Source organism: Mobula birostris, chromosome 2 (assembly GCF_030028105.1).
Source record: "Mobula birostris isolate sMobBir1 chromosome 2, sMobBir1.hap1, whole genome shotgun sequence".
NCBI classification, from domain to species: domain Eukaryota; kingdom Metazoa; phylum Chordata; class Chondrichthyes; order Myliobatiformes; family Myliobatidae; genus Mobula; species Mobula birostris.
Window position 1 is genome coordinate 46,516,257 of NC_092371.1, and position 26,029 is coordinate 46,542,285.

The 26,029-nt window shown below is 40.5% G+C and overlaps 1 protein-coding gene across 1 annotated transcript in view; it reads left to right on the plus strand.

Moving 5' to 3' along the window:
• Positions 1-26,029, plus strand: part of LOC140186220 (cadherin-4-like) — a 753,218-nt gene that overhangs the window by 675,470 nt on the left and 51,719 nt on the right. The window contains exons 9-12 of the mRNA XM_072240216.1: positions 2,080-2,265; positions 6,414-6,667; positions 17,061-17,203; positions 18,007-18,240. Of these exons, the coding sequence (XP_072096317.1) occupies positions 2,080-2,265; positions 6,414-6,667; positions 17,061-17,203; positions 18,007-18,240 (817 nt within the window). The remainder of the gene's footprint in view (positions 1-2,079; positions 2,266-6,413; positions 6,668-17,060; positions 17,204-18,006; positions 18,241-26,029) is intronic.

A 26,029-nucleotide genomic window follows, 5' to 3' on the forward strand; every position in this document is an offset into this window, starting at 1 on the left:
GTTGGATGGAAAGCATTTTAGTCACGGTAGAGAGTTTTCCTTCAATCGAGTGATATGGCAGTGGGATAACTTGCATATCTGGTAAGCCTGCAGGTCAAACGTATAGTTGACTCACCTGAGCCGGAGTGGTGCAGATTTAGGTAACTCTCAAAGAGGGAGTGGAAGTTTAAACATGAAGTCTTTTTCAAATTGGAAAGAGCTGTAGTTTTCTCTATGCCTCAACAGAAACAGAGATAAAAGCTAGAGAGATTTTTTCATGAGGATCCCTTCATTTCTTTACTGACACTTGATCCACTGGCACTCAAGTATTATTCTGGCCACGATTTTTCCCCATATTGAGGCATATAACAGAAAGATTTGGAGACACTAATAAAGCAATCCATCACAGGCAAGCCCTTCCTACTGTTGAGCACATTCACTTAGAGCACTGCCACAAGAAAGCAGGATCCATCAGCAAGGATCCCCATCATCCAGGCCATGCTTTCTTCTTGCTAATACCATCAGGTAGGAGGTACAGGAGCCCTAGGTCCCACATCAGCTTCCGGAACAGTTATTACATTACATCAAGGTACTGAACCAGCATGGATCATTTCAATCACCACAACTCTGAACTGATTCCACAAACTGCACACACACTTTCAAGGACTCTACAACTCATGTTTCAGTCTTCTTTTTTGTTTGTTTTTGCACATTGGTTGTCGATCTTCATTTATGTATAGTTTCTCATGAATTCAATAGTATTTATTTTCCTGTAAATGCCTACAAGAAATGAATCACAGGCTAGTATATGGTAACGTATACCTACTTTGATAATAAACTTACTTTAACTTTGGCTTTGACTACTTTTCTATAATGCTATATTTAAAGTGAGGATGATTGATTACATCTGATGTGGGGATTGTCTGGATGAGGTCAATATGGTGGTAGTGGCACTTCAGATTTTATTTGTCCAAAACTTCCACCACTATGTTGCGCCCACCACCCCCAGAATCTCTGATTTTGCTATCATATTAGCAAATGGACGCCAAGATCACAAATTCCACTATTCATGTTCAAGTTCTCATTCTGTCTCCCATAGTAAATGTCTGTGACTTTGCTAAAACTAACGTTAAATTAACAGCAAACAACAGGAATTCTGCAGATGCTGGAAATTCAAACAACACACATCAAAGTTGCTGGTGAATGCAGCAGGCCAGGCAGCATCTCTAGGAAGAGGTACAGTCGACGTTTCAGGCTGAGACCCTTCATCAGGGTGCATTCACCAGCAACTTTGATGTGCGTTGGTTAAATTAACAGCTCTAGGGGAAGCTAGGTTTCCTTTGCTACAATTAAATAATTGTGGCATTTGAAGTCTTCCTTATCCTGGGAATTACCACTTCCTAAACATCTGTTTAATCACTTATTTCTTTTTGAATTCTCATGTGCCATTGAAGTTTTATCATCCGTGAAAGCAGATGGAAAATATTAAATCAATATCTGCTATTTTGATTTAATTAACTTTAGTTTCAACTGTATCTTGAAGAACTAATCACTTATACCTATTATTTCATAATGTATTATCAGATACCTAAAAGATACAATAATTATTTAAATTTAACAACAATTGAAGGAAATACATGAACTGTTAAATATACTTAAAAACCATTTTCACACAGTTGCTACTAAGGAGTAGAAAAGCAAAATAATTTGGTTATCAATGAGCAAAGTATGGTTTTCCGATTATGCACTGTTGAGTCTTGTAAGTGGCTTTGTCAGCAGCATTGCTGTTTTAATTTGTTAAAATACATAGTTGATTGGTACTCCTTTTGGAAAGTTGGACACCCAAATGTAATTGCACTGTTTCCATATTGCAGATGAAACCATTTACCCTTGCATCTTCATCAAAATAACCAAAAATTGTTTTTTTAATGGTTAATATTAAGTATAATAATCAATTGTGTGACTATTATTCATTCATTCATCAAATTTCTATTGTAATATAATTGAAGGTAGACTATGTTTCAGTCTTCAGAATATTCTAATCTACTTAATATCTAAAGCAATATGTCTTCCTTTGTGCCTTCCTTTCTTTATTTCCAGTACTACGGAGAAGTCCAAGAGAACAAAATAGAAGTCATCGTTGCTAACTTGACTGTCATTGATCGAGACCAGCCACACACTACAAATTGGAATGCTGTATACCGCATAGTCAGTGGCGACCCTGCTGGTCATTTTGTTATTAAGACAGATCCAGCCACCAGTGATGGCATGGTTATTGTAGTAAAGGTAAGTTGTAACCCTTAATTCTGTGGTTGTGGTTGTATTTATTCAAAGTATTCACAACCACTTTTGAAATAATCAGTGATATATATTTTGAACACTTAAGAAAATGTTCAGTTACAAATGCATCTCTTGTGGATATGAGCTCATGAGTGGTTCTGTTTGAAAGTTTTGACAGTTAGTTTAAGTTTAACACAAGACTAGTTGTCCAGTATGTCCTCAGGATTATGAGGAAATGCAGGAGTTAAGCCATCCAACATCTGGCATGTAATTTTCCGGCATGTATATGGCATCTGCTTTAGACCGAACACTGCAGCTGAGGAGTAAAGCTACAGTTCCTGAACCCGTTAAGCAATGTTTCACGTAAAAGCATGAGTTTGTATGCTTGAAAGTGAAACATTTAATGTAATTTGTTCATTAAGAGCTTTGGAGCACTAACATTTAAAGTATAGAAACTTGAGCTCTCAATTTTTGCTCAACAGACTTTGTGCTGTTCAAATGTATTGGAAAACCCCTATCAAGAAGCAACACATTAATGTTGTATATCTCATTAGTAGCCAATTCTTCATTTCAAAATATTAAATAAATGTCATTGTAAGCTGTTGCATGAAGTATACTTTATAATTCTCTCATCTTGTTGGTCTGCTTTATCTGTAAATTTCCTGATTATGCATACTTAGACTACTAGATTTTCTCTTGGCATCTTCATTTAATACATATGTTTTCTAAACTGCTAAGTAATTCAACGATGTTTTGTACCTTATATCTATTAATCTTTTAAACCAAGTTTCTGTAAGTGATCCACAGATTATTGCTGCCATTTTGTTAGTATCTCAGTTCCTCTTAGTTGTGATTTTTTTTTTATTATTATTGCACAACGATTTTGGAAGGAGAGCTACCCTGGTATCCCAGTGCTCTTAGTAGGGTGCTCTTGGTCCTCCAAACCAAACACTCATGGGTAAGCATAACCCTGCTGTAAGGAAGACATCTATTGGAGCTGTGTGCTCCATTGCTGAGATACTGGGATGAATCCCTGCCCTGCAGTGGCGCTGCTCCAGGAATAAGTCACCAGTGGCACCATGTGAAGAGGTTGGTGCTGTGCAGGCTGTAATGAGTAGTGCATCAGCTCAGCTACGAATGTGAGGCTCGGGACTTCACCTTGGATGACATGGTGAATGTGGGCTATTGTTGGCACTGTTAGTGGCTTATCATTTGCAAACATACCAACTAGTTCCACCGGTCTCTCCACCACTGAGATTTTGTATTTACGATAATGAAATCTCTACGCTTGGGAGAAACATCACAGGCAAACCAAGAGAAGGGAACAACAGCTTCAACAAGAGCTAATGAGAGACACTGTGGAATCTGTAGCAGTGCCCAATAGTTGCTGTACTCACTGTACTGGCCACGGTGCAGCCCTGCACACCATATCTCAGCCTTGAGAAGCAACACTGCTTGTCCCAGCAGAGTCTACACAAGCCCTCACAAACAGCCTCTCCACACCAAGCCATGAGGTAAATCATTGGTGGATTTGCCTCAATTCATGGCACAGCAGCAAGCAGTAATCAGGACAGCAGGAATTTGTACCAGCCCTATCAGTAATGCATCACTCTTCATAAAATGCTCTAATGATTCCCTTCATTAGTGCACTCATCCTGCGAACACATTCTGAGTGCCAAGAACAGTTTTAAACATGGTCATTTTAAACCAACTGTATTTAATTAATTTAAATACAGAGATGTTGAAATGCTAATAATCAGGCTTGAATAAGAAGAGGGAGAGATTTAAAAAAGATGGTTTACACACACACACACAGACACACAATTTGTGTGCCTTAGGAAGGTGGGATCCATCATTAAGGGTCCCCGCCAGCCAGGACATGCCCTCTCCACACTGTTGCCATCAGGAAGAAGTGATTCAGGAACAGCATCTGCCCCTCTGCCATCTGATTCCTAAATAGACATTGAATCCATGAACACTATCTCACTATTTTTTTTATTTCTGTTATTTTGCACTGTTTATTTTAACTACTTAATAAACACACACACACACACACACACACACACACACACACACACACACACACATATATATATATGTTATGTGTATATATATTATGTATATATATATATATATATATATACTTAATGTCACAGTTTTTTTCTCTATATTTATCACGTATTTCTTTGAACTGGTACTGTAAGATTAACAAATTTCAGACATATGCCAGTGATATTAAATCTGATTCTGATGCTGTATTTGCTCTATCAAAGGAAGATTACGTTTCTTTATTCAAATTTTGCATCAGCTTCTGTATGTAAAGTAAATGACTTTGTACGACAACTTTATTTCATTAATTTATTTGAAGCTCACATTTTACCTCCCATTAGAACTACTTCAAAATGAGTCATAAATGAATTTTGGTTTAAATGAACCTGCTATAATATGTGTCAAAATAAGCTTTGCAATTACTAGTTATGTTATTTTATGTTAATCTGAAACATCTATTATTTCCACATGAACTAAAAAGCAAAATGTGCATAGCTACATATCATGGGTTCTGTCAGAGTAAAATTAGATCATTGGATATAATGGTTGAGTTGCTATTAGCTACTAAAATAATAAGCTGCAACACTAAGTTTCTTTGTGTTCACCTGATTTTTAACCTCAAACATAGAAGAAATGGATAATTTTATTGAATGAGATTGAATACAAAATTGTACAAATTGAGGGCAGATCAGCTAGATCAGAAACATGGTGGCAATTGATTTTCTTTCACCTGTGTGTTAAGAGTCACTATTGACGACACTCACAAAAGTCTGCAGATAATCAAGTTATTCATTGGTGCCATTTGCAGAATTTCATCACCAATTAGAAGGGTAGACAATGACAGCTGAAGGAAGGATTTATTTTTCTTTTCTGGGACAAAACTGTGTACTTTTTCATAACAAACATTCTTTCGATATGCTGCATTATGATATAGCGTGTGCCATAATCAGTATTCTGTTTTCATTATTACAATTACCTCTATTTCCCTCCTCAAATACAGGTAACTCCAAATCCTAAAACGAGAATTGACTGTGATAGGACTTGAATTCTGAACTTTGTGTTGCGAATGACAAGAATTGCAAATATTGATATTAAAACAATGGCTATAGTTTTACAATTGAGGCTTAATCATTCCAACTCTAAAATCAAGAAAAATTACATTGCTCATCAAATAGGCCCTGCGCCATTCACTGGGGTACTCTCTTCAGTTACCTGATGAGGTAACCATAGCCTTTGGCCAGGAGCAGGTGTCATCGGGTAGTGCCCAACCTTCATAGTGTGTTTCAACTCTTAACCACTACACTCTCCAGTTGGTTGGTCAGCAGTGGTGGCCAAGTCACTGTCTGCCTGCTCCTGACTTCCAGCTCAATTCCTCTCACCTGCTTCACATCTAGCAAGAGGCTCTTTCTGCTTCCTCCGCCATCCTGCGAGCTGCTTGGTCATCAGGGCCCAGAGCAGACAGCAACCTCCCTGCTGACCTTGCCAGGAACCCTCTACAGCCGATCTCTAGGGGGAATAGCCACGTCTGCCATCCTTTGTCCCTGCACTCCTGGACTAAAGACTGGTATTTCAGGGCCTTTGTCTCGTGAGCCTCCTTGCATCCTTTCTCTCAAAGTACCATGAGCTCCACCAGGATGATTTTCTTGTCTTTGGTGGACTACAGTATTTTGTCTCATCGAAGTGTGGTTTGCACAACCTCCAGGAACTGCAGCTTTCTCCCCGCTTCAATCCTTATCTCCTATGATTTGGCAGTTTAGAGCAGACTGGATTTAGGCCTCTTTGATTTTACTGGCTTGGCTCTCTCCTTGATGAAAATGGCTGTCCTGATAGCCTCTCTGCCAGCTGGTCTCCTTTTACACCTCTCCCACTCCAGTGTGTCAGCAAGGTATGCAGGACTTTGTCTTGATGCCACCTATGCTGTCCTTGTGTTAAAGCTGTTTTGCATCCTGACATTGAACCCCACGGATCACAAAGCTTGCATTTAGGCACTGTTAATTTGCTCAATCTTCTTGCTGTATGGAATTTGTTTTTGTTTATTCCCCGGAGTAGAAATGATGCTGAGAATTAGATACATAATTGAACCCACTGAACTTTGTGTTTTTCAGCCAGTGGATTATGAAATAAACAGAGCCTTTGTCCTGACTGTGGTGGTAATGAATCAAGCTCCATTGGCAGCTGGAATACAGTCCTCACTCCAGAGTACAGCAACGGTTGCAATCTCTGTCACGGATGTTAACGAGGCACCCTTTTTCATTCCCAATCCCAAACTAGTCAGGCAGGAGGAGGAGATGCCTGTGGGCACACTGCTCACAACATTTGCAGCGCAGGATCCTGATCGTTTTATGCAGCAGGTGATACGGTAAGAAAACCAACCATAAAAATTAATTTCATTTTTCATTCCATCACTGTCCTAAAAAAAGACATTTTAGCTTTTGGCAATATTGTGAAGTAAATGATAATAAATTTGAATTTCATAGAAATAATAATTAGGAGGGGTGTACCACTGAGTCACTATCTCAAATTATATGTATTGCTAAAATTTTAGCAGTGAGATATTCAACCTCCGTCAGACAGCAACATTATTGTGTATTGCTTCTGAAATTCACTTTTATTAACTTTTTACTAAAAAGCAAATTTCAGAGCAAGTGACTGTTGGTGAAACAATATGGCCATCTCAAAAGCATTTTGGCAAATTAAAATATTTCTCCAGATGTTTGGCAAGTGATTTTATCAGGCACAAGGAGAGCACAGAGAATTATTTGCAGCTTCCAGTTGCCTCAAATCAAAAGACCATAGGAGCAAAATTAGGCCATTTGGCCAGTCGAGTTTGCTCCACGATTTCATCCTGGCTGATCCATTTCCTTATCAGCTCCATTTTCCTGCCTTCTCCCCATAACCTTTCACACCCTCACTAATCAAGAACCTATCAACCTCTGCATAAAGTACACCCAAAGACCAGGCCCTAAGTACACCCACAGTTGTCTGTGGCAATGAATTCCTCAGATTTAACACCATCTGCCTAAAGGAATTCCCCTTCATCTCCATTCTAAATGGGCGTACATCTGTTCCGATGCTGGGGCCTCTGGTCTTAGACTGCCCCGGAATAGGATACATCTTCTCTACGTCCACTCTATCAAAGCTGTTCAACATTCTATAACTTTAAATGAGTTTCCTCCTCATTCTTCTAAATTCCAGCAAGTATAAGGTCAGAGATATCAATCGCTCGTCATATAATAAACCTTTTGTTCCTGGAATCATTCTCCTGAAACTCCTTTGAACCCTCTCCAATATCAGCACATTCTTTGTTAAATATGGGGCCAAAAACTGCTCATAGTCCAAGTGAGGCATCACCAGTGCCTTATAAAGATTCAGTGTTACATCCTTGCTTTTGTATTCTAGTCCTCTGGAAATGAATGCAAACCCTAAATTTGTCTTCCTCACCCGACTCCATCTGCAAATTGACCTTCAACTAATCCTGCCCAATGACTCCAAAATCCCTTTGCACCTCTGAATTTTGAATTTCTCGCTGTTTAGAGAATGGTCTGTGCTTTTATTTCTTCTACCAAAGTGAATGACAGTACACTTCCTGACAATGTCTTCCATTTGCCATTTCTTTGCCCTTTCTCCTAATCTGTCCAAATCCTCCTGCAGCCACCCTGCATCCTCAACAATACTTGCCCCTCCACCTATCTTTGTATCATCTGCAAACTTTGCCACAAAGCCATCAATTCTGTCATCTAAATCATTGACATACAACATCAGTAGAAGTGGTCCCAACACCAATCCCTGTGGAACACCACTAGACACTGGCAGCCAATCAGAAAGTGCTCCATTTATTCCTACTCTATGCCTCCTGCCAATCAGCCAATGTTTTATCTATGCTAGTATCTTTCCTGTAATATCATGGGCTCTTATCTTGTTGAACAGCCTCATGTGCAGGACCTTGTTAAAGGCCTTTTGAAAATTCAAGTACACAACATCCATCGATTCTCCTTTGTCTATCCTGCTTGTTATTTCTTCAACGAATTCCAACGGATTTGTCAAGCAAGAATTTCCCTTAAGGAAACTATGCTGACTTTGGCCTTTATTACCATGTGCCTCCAAGTACCCCGAAAGTAGATTTTAAACAACTGAATCCAACATCTTCCTAACCACTGAGGTCAGGCTAACTGACCTGTAATTTCCTTTCTTTTGCCTTCCTCCCTTCTTGAAGTGTGGAATGACATTAGCAATTTTCCAGTACTCCAGAACCATTCCATAATCGAGTGATTCTTGAAAGATCATTACTAATGGCTGCACAGTCTCCTCAGCTACCTCCTTCAGAAGCCTGGGGTGTAGTCCATCTGGTCCAGGTGACTTATCTACCTTCAGACCTTTCAGTTTCCCAAACACCTTCTCTCAGCAACTACACTCACTTCTGCCCTCATGACACTCCTGAACTTTCCACATACTGCTCCTCTCTTCCACAGTGAAGACTGATGCAAAATACTTTTTCAATTCATCAGTCATTTCCTTGTCCTCCATTACTACCTGTCCAGCTTAATTTCCCAGTGGTCCAATATCTACTCTTGACCCACTTTTACTCTTTATATATGTGAAAAAAACTTACAGTATCCTTCTTGATATTGTTGGCTAGCTTACTTTCATATTTCGTCCACGCCCCCATTATGGCCTTAAAGCCCTTCAAGAAAGATGGGAACAGGAGAACCAAAAAATGGTATTCTCCATGATGTGTACAGCATTGTAAATGCATAAAATTGAAATGTCAATGCATGTGCAGATTCCAATAAAAAAGACTCCTTTCAGTCTGCAAGAGTTACCTAAAACTTCTGTAGTCACCAAGTCTACAACACAGAAACACATCATTCAGACCACCCCACCCCATATGTGCTGATACTATAGTAAATTCAACACTAACCCTATTTACCTGTCGCTTCCTATGCCCTATTCTTTACACTTCCTTTTGTAATTAAGTCATTTTAACATTGCTCTCCTCATGAGTGCCTGGGGCTGTGGAGGCGTGGGGCAATGTGGCATAAGTATTGATTATTAATTTCCATTGATCCTCCAGTCAAGAGGGCCTACATCAGCTCTGGCTACAATTTAAAACATTTTCAACCCATCTAAATTTTGAATCTTGTAACGCATTCCTGTTTCCAGATTACTAAATAGTGGTTTAAGATTATTCCCAATAGCAACTGTGAGTGACAGCACTGTTTTAATCTATTGTGTACGGTTTCATGCCACAATACATTTGCACTCTATTCGTGCCAACCCAATGCTAAGTAATTTTAAATTATTTTTAGATACAATTTAATATTGGTTTGGGTCCTAATCATGGGGAATATCATTTGTTAATTAGCTTAAGGCACCTGAAACTCCTGTGACAGTGTAACATATAATGTGCAGTGTTCCTCACTCAAAGGTGTATCTAAATCATTTGTAAAAACAGAAAGCTGAGTAGTAATTGAGGAAAAAACAATAATAAGGATGAGAAATGAAAAGGGAGATATTGAGGTATAATTTAAGTAGTTAGACTTCGGGAGTGTTTTTTTGGGCATGAAGATAGAAGGGTTTGGGAAATAAGTTCCAGAGGCTTATAGTATAAGTACCGATAGACGATGTGTATGTTGTTGAGAATATCAGTATTTATTACTCATTTCATAATGCCCTTGAATTGTGGAAACATTAAGAGTTAACCGCATTGATAACCGAGTTAACTGCATTAATAATCACATATTAGCCATCTTGGATAAGGGTGAGAGATCTCAATAGACAATAGGTGCAGGAGTAGGCCATTCGGCCCTTCGAGCCAGCACCGCCATTCACTGTGATCATGGCTGATCATCCACAATCAGTATCCAGTTCCTGCCTTATCCCCATAACCTTTGATTCCGCTATTTTTAAGAGCTCTATCCATCTCTTTTTTGAAAGCATCCAGAGACCTGGCCTCCACAGCCTTCTGGGGCAGAGCATTCCATATATCCACCACTCTCTGGGTGAAAAAGTTTTTCCTCAACTCCGTTCTAAATGGCCTACCCCTTATTCTTAAACTGTGGCCTCTGGTTCTGGACTCACCCATCAGCGGGAACATGCTTCTTGCCTCCAGCGTGTCCAATCCCTTAATAATCTTATATGTTTCAATAAGATCCCCTCTCAGCCTTCTAAATTCCAGAGTATACAAGCCCAGTCGCTCCAATCTTTCGATATATGACAGTCCCGCCATCCCGGGAATTAACCTTGTGAACCTACGCTGCACTCCCTCAATAGCAAGAATGTCCTTCCTCAAATTTGGAGACCAAAACTGCACACAGTACTCCAGATGTGGTCTCACCAGGGCCCTGTACAGCTGCAGAAGGACCTCTTTGCTCTTATACTCAATTCCCCTTGTTATGAAGGCCAGCATGCCATTAGCTTTCTTCACAGCCTGCTGTACTTGCATGCTTGCTTTCAGTGACTGATGTACAAGAACACTTAGATCTCGTTGTGCTTCCCCTTTTCCTAATTTGACTCCATTTAGATAATAATCTGCCTTCCCGTTCTTACCACCAAAGTGGATAACCTCACATTTATCCACATTAAATTGTATCTGCCCACTCACCCAGCCTGTCCAAGTCACCCTGCATTCTCATAACATCCTCCTCACATTTCACACTGCCACCCAGCTTTGTGTCATTGGCAAATTTGCTAATGTTACTTTTAATTCCGTCATCTAAATCATTAATATATATTGTAAACAGCTGCGGTCCCAGCACTGAACCCTGCGGTACCCACTGGTCACCGTCTGCCATTCCGAAAGTGACCCATTAATCACTACTGTTTGTTTTCTGTCAGCCAGCCAATTTTCAGTCCATGTCAGTACTCTGCCCCCAATACCATGTGCCCTAATTTTGCCCACTAATCTCCTATGTGGGACTTTATCAAAGGCTTTCTGAAAGTCCAGGTACACTACATCCACTGGTCCATTTTCATAGTTACATCCTCAAAAAATTCCAGAAGATTAGTCAAGCACGATTTCCCCTTCATAAATCCATGCTGACTCGGACCGATCCTGTTACTGCTATCCAGATGTGTCGTAATTTCATCTTTTATAATTGACTCCAGCATCTTTCCCACCATCGACGTCAGGCTTACCAGTCTATAATTCACTATCTCTCTCTCCCTTCTTGAAGAGAGGGACAACATTAGCCACCCTCCAATCCACAGGAACTGATCCTGAATCTATAGAACATTGGAAAATGATTACCAATGCGTCCACGATTTCTAAAGCCACCTCCTTAAGTAGCCTGGGATGCAGACCATCAGGTCCCGGGGACTTATCAGCCTTCAGATCCAACAGTCTATCCAACACCATTTCCTGCCTAATATAAATTTCCTTCAGTTCATCCATTACCCTAGGTCCTTTGGCCACTATTGTATCTGGGAGATTGTTTGTGTCTTCCCTAGTGAAGACAGATCCAAAGTACCTTTTCAACTTGTGTGCCATTTCCTTGTTCCCCAGAATAAATTCACCCGTTTCCGCCTTCAAGGGCCCAATTTTGGTTTTAACTATTTTTTTCCTTTTCACATACCTAAAGAAGCTTTTAGTATCCTCCTTTATATTCTTGGCTAGTTTACCTTAGTACCTCATTTTTTCTCCATGTATTGCCTTTTTAGTTACCTTCTGTTGCTCTTTAAAAGTTTCCCAATCCTCCGGCTTCCCACTCGTCTTTATTATGTTATACTTCTTCTCTTTAACTTTATACTGTCCATTACTTCCCTTGTCAGCCACGGCCTCCCCTTACTCCCCTTAGGATCTTTTTTCCTCTTTGGAACGAACTGATCCTGCACCTTCCGCATTATTCCCAGAAACACTTGCCATTGCTGTTCCACTGTCATCCCTGCTAGGGTATTGTTCCATTGGACTTTGGTCGGCTCCTCCCTCATAGCCTTCTCCTTCTTTGAAGGACTAGATGTTTCATTTTACTACGAGTTTAACTGCTAAGATCAGCTTTTAAAAATAACATAATTATTAATATTCAAATTTACCAGTTGGCACGGTAAGAGTAAGAACTCCAGTATCTGGATCATTAGATCAGACTTCTGGCTGGTCATCCAGTAGCGTAACCACCGTGCAATAACTAAGTACGGTACATTGATTATGTATAGGATTGAATCAACAGTGAACGTCTTGGATCTTAATTGAAGTTGCTCCTTCCAACCAGCTTGGTTCATGTCAAATTTCAATAATATTTGCTCCTTAAGCTTCCCAGATTCTCACTAAGTTGGTTGTTTTTTAAAGCACGCAGTACTTCGCTGATTGAATATGCAATTTGCTCTTGAAGCTCATGATTGCTGGAATAAAAGCACAGAAAATGTCAATTTTACAGCTGAAATCACTCCCTGAACTTTGTAATAGCAATTTTTGCAGCTAATATACTGAATGAAAAAATCTGTAGCATGCGGTTGAATTGGTTCAACATGCTTTGAAAACTTATTCATTTCAAATGTGAAATTTGGCAGGTATACAGCCTTGACATGTATAAAAATGAATTCAATGTTTAGAAAATGCCGGCTGTTGTAATGTTGGACCAATTGCTTAAAGTATCCAAGACTGAGTGCATTTTTGGAACATCCATCATTAAAAAAGATATTTGGTATGTTTAGTTTGTGACATTGAGGCTTTGTACCAGAAACCTGTTGAACTTACTACATATAATGTTTAAGACTTATTTATTATTTCTTACTTTTGGTTTAAGATCTGCAGTTAAACAAGAGTGGCTCCTTTTTACACAATCTCAAACTGTATATTAAAAAAAACTCCAAAAAAGTGTTATATATCTGAAAATATGCAGCAAGTTTGTACCTACTAGGAGAAATGAACAGATTAACATTTGGAATTGAGATCCCAATAGATATGCTACATATGTCCATTAACAAACAAGAGAAAATCTGTAGACGCTGAAAATCCAGAGCAGCACACATAAAATGCTTAGGGAGCTCAGCAGGCCAGGCAGCATCTAGGAAAAGAGTACTGTTGACATTTCGGGCCGAAACTCTTCAGCGGCATTTATAGAACATAGAATACTACAGCACAGTACAGGCCCTTCGGCCCACAATGTTGTGCCGACCCTCAAACCCTGCCTCCCATATAAGCCCCCACCTTAGATTCCTCCATATACCTGTCTAGTAGTCTCTTAAATTTCACTAGTGTATCTGCCTCCACCACTGACTCAGGCAGTGCATTCCACGCACCAACCACTCTCTGAGTAAAAAATCTTCCTCTCATATCCCCCTTGAACTTCCCACCCCTTACCTTAAAGCCATGTCCTCTTGTATTGAGCAGTGGTGCCCTGGGGAAGAGGTGCTGGCTATCCACTCTATCTATTCCTCTTATTATCTTGTACGCCTCTATCATGTCTCCTCTCATCCTCTCTCTCTCCAAAGAGTAAAGCCCTAGCTCCCTTAACCTCTGATCATAATGCATACTTTCTAAACCAGGCAGTATCCTGGTAAATCTCCTCTGTACCCTTTCCAATGCTTCCACATCCTTCCTATAGTAAGGTGACCAGAACTGGACACAGTACTCCAAGTGTGGCCTAACCAGAGTTTTATAGAGCTGAACCATTACATCGCGACTCTTAAACTCTATCCCTCGACTTATGAAAACTAACACCCCATAAGCTTTCTTAACTACTCTATCCATCTGTGAGGCAACTTTCAGGGATCTGTGGTCATGTACCCCCAGATCCCTCTGCTCCTCCACACTACCAAGTATCCTGCCATTTACTTTGTACTCTGCCTTGGAGTTTGTCCTTCCAAAGTGTACCACCTCACACTTCTCCTGGTTGAACTCCATCTGCCACTTCTCAGCCCACTTCTGCAGCCTATCAATGTCTCTCTGCAATCTTTGACAATCCCATACACTATCTACAACACCACCAACCTTTGTGTCGTCTGCAAACTTGCCAACCCACCCTTCTACTCCCACATCCAGGTCGTTAATAAAAATCACGAAAAGTAGAGGTCCCAGAACAGATCCTTGTGGGACACCACTAGTCACAATCTTCCAATCTGAATGTACTCCCTCCACCACCACCCTCTGCCTTCTGCAGGCAAGCCAATTCTGAATCCACCTGGCCAAACTTCCCTGGATCCCATGCCTTCTAACTTTCTGAATAAGCCTACCATGTGGAACCTTGTCAAATGCATTACTAAAATCCATATAGATCACATCCACTGCACTACCCTCATCTATATGCCTGGCCACCTCCTCAAAGAACTCTATCAGGCTTGTTAGACACGATCTGCCCTTCACAAAGTCATGCCCTTCCCGAAACATCAACTGTACTCTTTTACTAGATGCTCCTTTGCCTGCTGAGTTCCTCCAGCATTTTATATATTCATGAAGTTGTATTTTAGTCCAGGATTTAAAATTCTGCAACATGTTTGTTTTCAAATAGTTTTAAATTGATCTACTATGATATTAGCACGCTTGCGCAAAATGAGCCCCCCCCCAAAAAAATTGCAAAGAAACTTAAATGTACGTGCAGATTTTCAAATCTGATAGTATTTATTCTGAGGAGATTAGGTGATGGCAAAGTGGATGCTTAGAACTGATTTATTACAGTAATTAGTTTTTTTATTTATAACCTATGCCTGTTTTTTTCCATTTGTGTGTTACATTCTATTTGGATGAAATGCATTCATCCTTAAACAGATATGCTGGAAAGCATGATTAGAGTAACCAATAAATTAATTCAACTTGAAAGCAGTAAGACTTTCATTAAAACATAAATGTTTACAACATTGGTTCATGACCATGGATGAGCCCATCTGTCTGTTTGAGTATTTCTTCTCTGCACAATGTATTATCTTTCATCTATATTTATTTTCTTTTATTGCTTTTAATGTTTAATGATCCCAAATGTGTTTCTTCCAATGGCTGTATTGATTACCATATAAACTCCTCTCATTTCCAGTCTCAGTTGCAAACTCCTGTAATTTCTCAGACATCTATTTCTTTATTGCTCTGGTTATTGCCCTTTTATGTTCAATTGTTAAGAGATACAACTCGAGCACAAGTCAGCTAGTGCCTGGCAAAGAGATTCTTCCAGTGAAATAGCCACTTGAGGGATAATTTTGAATTGCAGATGAGAAGCCACAGGGATGAATGGGGCCACAGACCTAGAAGCTATGCTGAAAGATTTGATTCATTTTTATTTAATAGCTGAGCATCGATAACAACACACCTAGTCACCCATAACAGTCAACTCAAAGGCTCTGAACGTACTGAATGATGAAAAACCTCGAGCTGCTTGATCTAGCTGAAAATAAGTTGCAGGGCTTGAGGAAAGTTGGGGAGAAATAAATAGATTAAGGACCTCAATGTCCATCTTCCTACATCCACTAGGACCCACAAAGATGAATTTTTACATGTAACCTATCAGATATGCTGAGTATCTGACACATCCTGCTGATTCCATGCTTCCATGTTTGGACTGCAATCAGTTATTGGGGATAGAATGTTTGTCCAGTGACCGACCTGACATTTCAGCATTTTATTGAAATACTCAAAGAGGAGAATTATCATCAGTAATTCCATTGATTCTACTAATGTTACTAAGGCAAGAACAATCAGAATAATGGCACAAATGTTCTTCATAAATTAAATGTCATGTAAAAGTGAATATTAGGGTGAAAAAATGTCAAGAAATGAATTTGCATATAGGGATATTCAGGGAACACTGCAAAGGTTGTTCATTTGAGTGTCCATGGCTCAATATAGACTGCAAATTTTTCAGGACAGGAGTAGGATCAGGAGAAACCAAAGATTACACAACTGGAGGTCTCAGCACACCTGAGCCTAGATTTTGCTGTTTATTTGTATGGCTTACATTTTCAGCTTCATTTTCTGTCTTTCATAGCCCAAATTTCCAGCCTCAATCCCATTTCACTCATTTTGATCCAATGTCAATCATGTGTGATACGGATTTTATAACACACTGAATATCTTCTATTTGATACCTGGCTGTTCTGCAAGTTAGTGTAGTCTGGCTTTTCAATTCCCCCGCCTTCATAAAATATTACTTTTCTTCAGCTTATTTAAATTCACCACCAGTGTCATTCATTATGCAGGTTCAGCTGCAGGCCAGTCAATTTTTCCAAATCGATCTCACTAACATCTGGTGATCAGTTTAAGACATTGCCTCAGGTGAGTCAAGCAACTGCCTAACACAGTCCTGGCCTTTGAATCATATCTAATAGCGGACATGCCAAATATGTTTCTTCCACTGGCAATTTTGTTCAGGATTGTGGCTAGACTACCATAATCTACTCCCATTGGCAAGGCAAATGGGGTAGATGTGAGACTTTTTAGTGTTGGCTCTGGACTTCATGGAATTCACATCAAGAATGAGCAAGGACGGACCTATTGAAATCTCTCATCTGGTTGATTGTTCTTTGTTAAACAGCCCTTGATGAAGCACTGAAGGTAGCAAGAGCAGAGAATGTACTCAGGGTGGAAATCCCCAGTCTCCATCAGCAAGAGTGGGTGGTCTGGAAATTTTCGAATGTTTTATGTAGAAGAATCATATTTACAACTAAATGAAGGCAGCTAATGATAAAAAGTGTATTGTTTATAGCAGGCTTTTCGCATGTGACTTTTGTTGCTAATACTGTAAAACTGTTTCATTTGTGCTCAGATAAATGGGCCTCTGGCTTACCTATCTGCTGGTTAAAATCTGTATTAATAGTTACTGCTTTTTTTTTAGATATTCTGAATTGTCAGATCCTGCAAATTGGCTGAACATTAATACCACAACTGGTCAGATCACAACCTCAGCCGTCCTGGATAGAGAATCCATCTATGTAAAAAATAATATTTATGAAGCAACATTCCTGGCAGCTGACAATGGTAGGTCTTGGCTTCCTACTGTGTTATAATGCAATGTGTAGCTTGGCGGTATCTTGTCCTTCTGTCTTTTCAGTCAAGTGACTTTAATTCTCTTCTATCTCAAAGCATAGTAATGCTGGGATGTAATATGTTAACTATAATGTGCTTGCCGGATTTCACTCAGGTCAGTTATTTCCTAGAAAGTCACGAATGAGTGAAATTGAATGGCCATTTATTTCATTACTCATTTTTTTTTTCTTAACTGATCATTGAAATTGTATCCCAGCCTGCTATTCTTCTGCCAGTGGCATTCTAGAGAAATACTGGAAGTTTCACTGAGTTCAGGACAATGCCGCTTTAAATTAAGGGTGGATAGACCTGATGTTCAAGTTTGGAATCTAACTCAGGTGCGAAGGTCAAAATTACGTAAGGCAAACTGGAAAGGACTTATTCACCAAGCAGTTTTTTTTGGTTATTTTCTAGTCCCTTTACACCAGGACTGTAGCAAAGTGAAGTTAAGTTACACAGTTGTAGTATAATTGCAATATTAATGCAAGATGTGCCAATCAGATCAGAGGTAAAAATATTTTCATGAGAACATGATAAATAGATTCTTAAACGAAACTTAAAGTTGTCCGTATTGCTTTGCATTTATTTATGATGCTTGACTTGTTTGCAGTCACCACGCATCCATCCATGCTCAGAGACCAACTTCCAAATAAAATTTACTCTAGCAGTGGAGATCAGGCTAGAATACTTGTGGCAAAGTCTGGTGAATCAACATCTCCATTTACAAAAATTAATGGGTGTTTGTCTTCATTCAGGCAATCCTGCAGCGAGTGGAACTGGCACCATTCAGATTTATCTTATTGATGTTAATGATAACGCACCAGAGCTGATTCCCAAAGAAACCCAAATTTGTGAAAAGCCAAATCCAAATGCAATTAACATCACAGCAGGGGATGCTGACAGAGACCCAAATACGGACCCATTTGTGTTTGAACTGACTAATAGACCTCCAGGTGTCAAGCGGAACTGGACAATCACACGATTAAATGGTAAGCTGTAGGCCTGGAGATTGCTGATTAACTCTGGTACTGAATAGCGCACTCCAGATCAAAGTAAAGGTAAACGCAATAGAATTAAAAGTCATGGTCAAAGGAGAAGTTAAAATAAGCATTGTGTTTTTACAATATTATTGTAACAAGTTTCCTTTATTCATGCAATCTGTTGCTCTCATGCTTCTCATCAAAGCTCCCTGGGAGTGATGTATTTTAGTAGTTTTTCTTACTTCGTGTGTGAAAGTGCGGTCTTATGGCTCAATACAAAGGGCAGCACAGTGGCAGAACTGGCTGAGCAGCTGTCTTGTCACTCTAGTAACTCAGGTTCAATCCTGACCTCTGCTGTTTGAACAGGCAGAATTCCCCCATTTGGTCCAGTTTCACCTCACCTCCCAAAGGTTTGTATATGTATGTGGGTGGGAAAATCTAGGAGGATTTGATGGGAATGTGGGAAGAGTAAAAGGGGAGGAACATAGAATGCTTGCTTGACGGCGGTTGTGGACTCAGTGGTCTGAAGGGTCTGCTCTGTGAGTCTATGACTCTTCCATAGACTGACTTCCTGCCAAGGGTCACTCTCATAGATTGAAAATCTGTGGAGGTAAAGTAATGATAGCATAGGGATTAAATTCTAAAAAACATAAAGAACTATCCTAACATTCCAGAGATGAACTTCAAACCACTACCATAGCCGACAGGGAATTTACAATGAAACTCTATCATGATTTTATTTATTGCCTAGCCTAAACCCAAGAATTTCCTATCCAGCAGCATTGTAGAAGGGTCTGCAACTGTAGCAACTCATGATGGTGACTCACCTCAACTTTCTTAAGGGGATCTGGGGATGTGTGCCTTCTTTCCAGTGGCACTCGAGTGTCATAAATCAGTACAACTGTGCACCAATGTAGCCCACTGTATGCTCAGGAGTGTGAGGAGCTTTGCTCAAAAACGGTTTATATCCAGAGCCACAGGCAGGAGGAAGCTTGAGAATTTGGGATACCAGTCATGTAAGTGAGGCAAGTCTGGCAAGTCATCTCAGAGACATTTCATTTACAGAAACTCGGATGATGAGCTGTAGATAGTGTTCAGTCATGAGCTGCTTCCAATTTCTTAGGACAATGCAGTAACATGATCTTTTTTTGAATGCTTGGATCCAGAAATTCTCCAATAAATAGATACTTGAACAATACTGTAAGTTCCACAAAGGTAAAATTAAACTCTTCCTACTGAAATCTTTAATGCCTTTTTCAGATACTAGATTCTTTGGATACTTGTAATTAGAATTTCAGTACAATTTATATCACGATATTTTCTGTAGCATACAGTTATCCTGCTGTAAAAAGAAAATTACATTTAATCAGTGAAGAATATGTTCATTTTATTTTTCAGAGGAAATTATTCTGTGTGGTTTCCCTTGTAGAAATTCTTCTGATGTCATTTTTCAATGTATATTATTTGCATAATTAGCAACAGGAAAATTATTTAATTCCTTAAAAATTCCATCATGATGTACATCGTAATCCAGTGCTGGATGGAAGTGCTTATTTTTGGAAGCCTCTTTTCCCAGCATAGAACCTAGCTTGAGGGAGCACAGATCAAAGATGTGGATAGAGGTATTGATTTAATTTTGTGATAATCTTTCAACTTTCAGTACTTACTCTTGGCTGCAAATATTTGTGCAATTGTATCACAATTTGCTGGTCTGCTTACTAGGATTCTGATGTCTGTACTTTAAGCATAGGGTCTTAAAGCATCCACAGTTCCTAAGAGTTGTCTGAAATGGTTTTACTCAAAACAACATGAGCTACAGTGAGATTTCATTGAGGTTAATAAAATACACGAGTCCTAGTAGGACAAACACACTTCTCTTTGTAGAAAGGTCAGTGAGAATGGGATATATATTTTAGGTTATGAGTAAGATCTGAGAAAAATTGAGCATTCTTTTTTTTTAGCAGAGTGATAAGCACCTGGAGGTTACTACCTTGGCCTAGGAGTTGTTATCATTTTATCAATATCTGGATGAGCATTCAAAGTCCCATATCTTACTCAGTTTATGCACAAGGTGCAAGCACATGGAATTCACGCATGTCTGCTCTCATGCCCATCCTCCGGCCACCCTACCAGGTATAGGGTTCCTCTTGTCCTCACCTACCACCCAATCAACCTCCGTGTCAAGCACATAATTCTCCAGAACTTAGACAACCTCCAACGAGATCCCACCACCAAGCACATCTTGCCCACTCTCCCACCCCACTTTCTGCTTTCCGCAGGGATCACTCTCTACGTGACCCCTTGTCCCATTTGTTGCTCCCAAATAATGTCTGTCCTGGCACTTATCCTTACAAGCGGACCAAGTATTACACCTGCCTCTACACCTCCTTCCTGATGACCATTCAGGCCCCAAGCAGTACTTCCAGGTGAGACATCACTACACCTGTGAGTCTGTTGGGGTCATATCCTGTGTCTGGTGCTCGCAGTGTGGCCTCCTGTACATTGGTCAGACGCAACGTAAATTAGGAGACCACTTTGCCGAGCACCTATGCTCCATCCGCCAGAAGAAGTGGAATCTCCCAGTGGCCACACATTTGCATTCCACTTTCAATTTCCATTCTGATATGTCAATCCACGGCCTCCTCCACTGTTGCAATGAGGCCATACTCAGGTTGGAGGAACAACACCTTAGATTCCATTTGGGTAGCCTCCAACCTGATGGCGTGAACATCGATTTCTCAAGCTTCTGGGTAATGCTTTTTTGGATTGGAGTAAAGAACTGCAGGTACTAGAAATTCAAAACAGGATCTGAAAATACTGTAAAGTACAGAGCAGGCTAGACAGCAACGATAGAGAAATAGAGAAGACGTTTCAGGTCACTGATCTTTCTTCAGAACTCTCCTTCACCCTTTTCTGCACCTTAAAACACAACTGCTTTCACATTTCTGGTTCTGAAGGAGAGCCATTGGTTTGAAATATAAGCGCAAGAGAAAAACCACCAAACCACTTCTTTTCCATGATTCCTAGACTCTGTGTGTGTGTGTGTGTGTGTGTCTTTTTCTTTCTCCACAGATGCTGCCTGAACTGCTAAGTCTTTGTTTTAGTTTACTGAACATTGACAACTAGGCTACCTCCATCATGAGATAAATTGCTTCTGTGATCATGTTCTATTGGCCTAATTCACACACCTACAATATACATGGATGGCTTAGAGAGCAAACATAATTCAAAAAATGTTGATTTTTCTTGAGGAGAAAGTGAAGTCATTCATGTGTTTATAAGATTGTTTTAAATCCCTCTGTACATAGTAAATAACAGAAATCTTGCTTCATGCTGATTCCTTCTATTTGTTGATCTTAATCTCAAGGCAATGTCAATCATTGTGCCATCATTTGTTTTTTTTTTGTTTTTGGTGCTTACAAACTGCAAAATTAACCAGTCATTCTGGGTTAAGTTGCTTTTCTCTTGAAAGACTATTTTTCCCAACTAAGTAGTACAATTAATACGATTTAGTGGAGGAGAATACATATGTTACCTTCAAATGTAATGACTCTTACATGTTACATTGAATGCAATCAGTGTCTTCAACCTGAAACTGTTTCTGAAAAATTAAACTCTCAGAAATTACCCTGAAAGATTACTGAAGTGTGAAAGAGGCTGATAGAAGTGCAGAGGAAGGAAAAGTCTCCTGATGTACCCAACTTGGCTACAAGGCCAATTTTGTGTCAAGAACATTATTCTGGGAAATTAGTTAAATAAAACCAATGGAAACAGGAAGATTTGATAGCTTGCCTTTTATAGAAGGGAAATAGAATTGAGGAACAGATTACTCAGCAAGGACAATGGAACAAATATTTCAGTACAGGTTTCCCCCACCATCCGAAGGTAGAGCGTTCCTATGAAACGGTTCGTAAGCCGAAATGTCGTAAAGCGAAGAAGCAATTACCATTTATTTATATGGGAAAATTTTGTGAGCGTTCGCAGACCCAAAAATAACCTACCAAATCATGCCAAATAACAGATAAAACCTAAAATAACGGTAAGATATAGTAAAAGCAGGAATGATATGATAAATACACAGCCAATATAAAGTAGAAATACTTCTCTACAACGATTGCCTGCACAGATCTCCGTAGCGAAAATCTCACACAAGCGCTCTCGGGAGAAAATCTCACACAAGTGCTGTTGGCATAAACGCGCTCTCCAGTAATCTTTAAACTATGAAGTTGCCAAACCTACCAAATAACGCGTAAAAATACACAACCTATATAAAGTAGAAATAATGTATGTACAGTGTAGTATCACTTACTGGAATTGGGAAAACAGCGCTGAGCACACTGACGATGGTATGTTAGACTGAGTCATTGCAGGCTGAGTGGCGCAGTGGCCCCCACTCTCCGGGCCACCGACCCGATATATTGCCGTGAAAAATGCAGCGGTAGCCGGGAGGCACACAGCACATCGTTAAGAGAAAAGCTGAAATAAACATGCTAATTAATTAGGTGCTGCCCGGCACGTAAATGTCAGCGCAGATCAGAGGCGATTGCCGATTGCATCGCCTCTGATCTGGGCTGACAATTACGTGCTAGGTGGCACCTAATTAATTAGCATGTTTATTTCGGCTTTTTTCTTAAAGATATGCTGTGTGCCTCCCGGCTACAGCTGCGTTCTTCGCGAATCGGTACAGTATCTGTCCGGGGCCTGGGTGTTGGGGTGGTGGGACACGGGGGTGTCATCTCATCGTCGATCAAGGCAGGCAGCTCAATTTCTCCTATGACTGCCCACCTCGATGTCGAAGGTCGAGGTTCGTCGTCTGCTGTGGCTGATGTGGAAGGCTTGCTTGACTGCTGAGCCTCGCACATTTTTCTATCATACAGTTGTTTGTAAGCACTCAAACCATCCTGCAAATATCCCCTAAACCTACGTACCCTTTCAAAATTAAAGTCGTACTTTATCATTGCAGTGAAAATCTCACGCAGTTGCTTCACTTTCTGCATTTGGATTCGATTGTTATCCTTTCCTCTTCCAATTGCATCAGCTCTTTATCTATCAGTTCTTGGTCATGGGATGCCAAAACCTCTTCAACATCATCTTCATCAACTTCCACAAGCCAAACTGACTTTGTCCTTGCTTCGTTCACCACGATCAAAACGCTTAATTATGTCTAGTTTTACGCTAAGTGTAACACCCTTACTCTTTCAGGCTTTGCTGACACCTTAGAACTCATCTTGCTAACGGCTGCTCAATGCAAAGTGTTCAGCAATGCCGTTCCGAATCCGGGGCAGAGCGGCTACTCGGGGTGCGCGCTGCCTTTTATTGCGCGCTGATTTTTTATTGCGCGCTGCCTTTCTTCGTAACAGTCAAAACACCTTCTGAAAGTGAAAACAGGGTACTAATGTAGGTCTTTTGTAACAGTGAGATTTCATAAAGCAAACGTTCAAAAAGCAGGGGACACCTGTAATTGTTAAAAGAGACTGGATGAGTTCTTGATCAAAAAAAACAGCTCAATCCCAGAGGTTCTGTAATCCACGTGGGGAATGTTTCCTCAAGTAGACGCAGATTTTGTCAGTATTAGCATGCAATAGTTTCAACAGGTTTACAGCAGATTCAATTTTATTGGCTCCTCTCTCAACCGTGGAATATTTGGGTAGTGAAGAAGCATACAGTACATCAGGATGCTCTTCATTGACTACAGTTCTGTATTCAGTTCTATCATCACCTCAAAACTAATCAATAAACTTCAAAACCTAGACCTCAATACCTCCTTGTGCAACTGGATCCTCCATTTCTGCACTTGCAGATCCCAGTCAGTTCAGATTGGCAATTCTATTTCATGGCAAGCATCAAGGAGGAGGTGTAGGAGCCTGAAGACACACGCTTAATGATTCAGGAATAGCTTCTTCCTCTCTGCCATCAGATTTCTGATTCGAGCATTGAACCCTTGAATAATACTGTACTGCCACATTACTACAAATTTCACGACATATCTGGTAATATTAAAACTGATTCTGATTCAGATTCCACAATCACCATCAACTTCACCATGCTGTGCGCTTAGCCACATGCTGTACCTGCTTCATATTTATGGCAGAGGCTAAGCACAGCTCCAATGACATAATTAATTTGCCGATGACACCACTGTCATTGGCTGAATCAAAGTTGGTAATGAATCAGGAAATACAGCGCCTTAAAAAGGTAATGTGCGCCCACAAGTATTTTGCACAAAAAGCATATTTATTTAAGAGTGGCAAGGAAGAAGCCCTGGCTAAAAAACAGCATATCCTTGCCTGTAAAGACTTTGCAAAGTGTCATTTAGAAGATACTCTAAAGATGTGGAACAAGGTTTTGTGGTCAGATGGAACTATTTGTCCTCAACATTAAGCAGTACAAGCAGTGTAAATCTAATACTGCACATCAGTCAGGTAACACCATCCATGCTCTATGTTGGAGGTAGTATGCTGCAGGGATGCTTTCAGCAGCAGGGACTGTAAATCTGGTCAGGATTGGTAGGAAGATAAATGCTGCTAAATACAAAGAGATGCTGGATAAAAACTGCTAGCCCCTGCAAGAAAACTTAATTTGGGGAGGAAGTTTGTCTTTCAGCAGGACAATGACCCAGTGCACACTGCCAGAGCAACCAGAGCAACTCACCCGGTTCTTTGATGTAGGAAATTGGAGGATCACCCATTTTCAATGAATGAATAAGAATAAGTACCTCCTCTCTCGGTAAGGTCCAACAATATGGTAAATTTTCAACTGATGAAACCAAAGTAAAGACGAGTACATTGAAGACAAGTCAGGGAAATGATAATAGAAAAGCACAAATCTGGGGAAGGGTACAAGGTCACCTGAAAGGCATTCAATATATCTCAAAACTCAGTGCAGTCCATTGTGGAAAGTGGAAAAAATGTGAATGCACAGCCAAAGCAACACTCACAACAAGCTGGAGGGACTCAGCAGGTCAGGCAGCATCCGTGGAAATGATCAGTCAACGTTTTGGGCCGGAACCCTTCGCCAGGACTGTAGAGGGAGAGGGCAGAGGCCCTATAAAGAAGGTGGAGGGAGGGTGGGAAGGAGAAGGCTGGAAGGTTCCAGGTGAAAAACTAGTAAGGGGAAAGATAAAGGGGTGAGGGAGGGAAAGCAAGGAAGGGATAGGGAGGAAAGGTGAAGAAGGAAAAGGGGAAAGCACAATGGGTAGTAGAAGGAGGCAGAATCATAAGGGAGGTAGTGGTCAGCTGGGGGAGGGGGCAGAGTGCTCCTTCGCAACTTCCGCCACCTTCAACAGGACCCCACCACTAAGCACATTTTTCCCTCTCCACCCCTCTCTGCTTTCTGCAGGGATCATTCCCTCCGCAACTCCCTGGTCCACACGTCCCTCCCCACGGTTCTCCTACCCGGCACTTATCCCTGTAAGCGTAAGTGATACATCTTTCCCTACACCTCCTCTCTTGCCACCACTCAGGGCCCCAAACAGTCCTTCCAGGTGAGGCAACACTTCACTTGTGAGTCTGTTGGGGTCATCTATTGCATCCGGTGCTCCCGGTGCAGCCTCCTCTACATCGGTGAAACCCGACGCAGATTGGGGGACCGCTTCGTTGAGCACCTCCGCTCCGTCCACCACAACAGACAGGATCTCCCAGTAGCCACCCACTTCAACTTTGCTTCCCATTCCCATTCAGATACATCCATACATGGCCTCCTCTACTGCCATGATGAGACTAAACTCAGGTTGGAGGAGCAACACCTCATATACCGTCTGGGTAGTCTCCAGCCTCTTGGTATGAACATTGAACTCTCC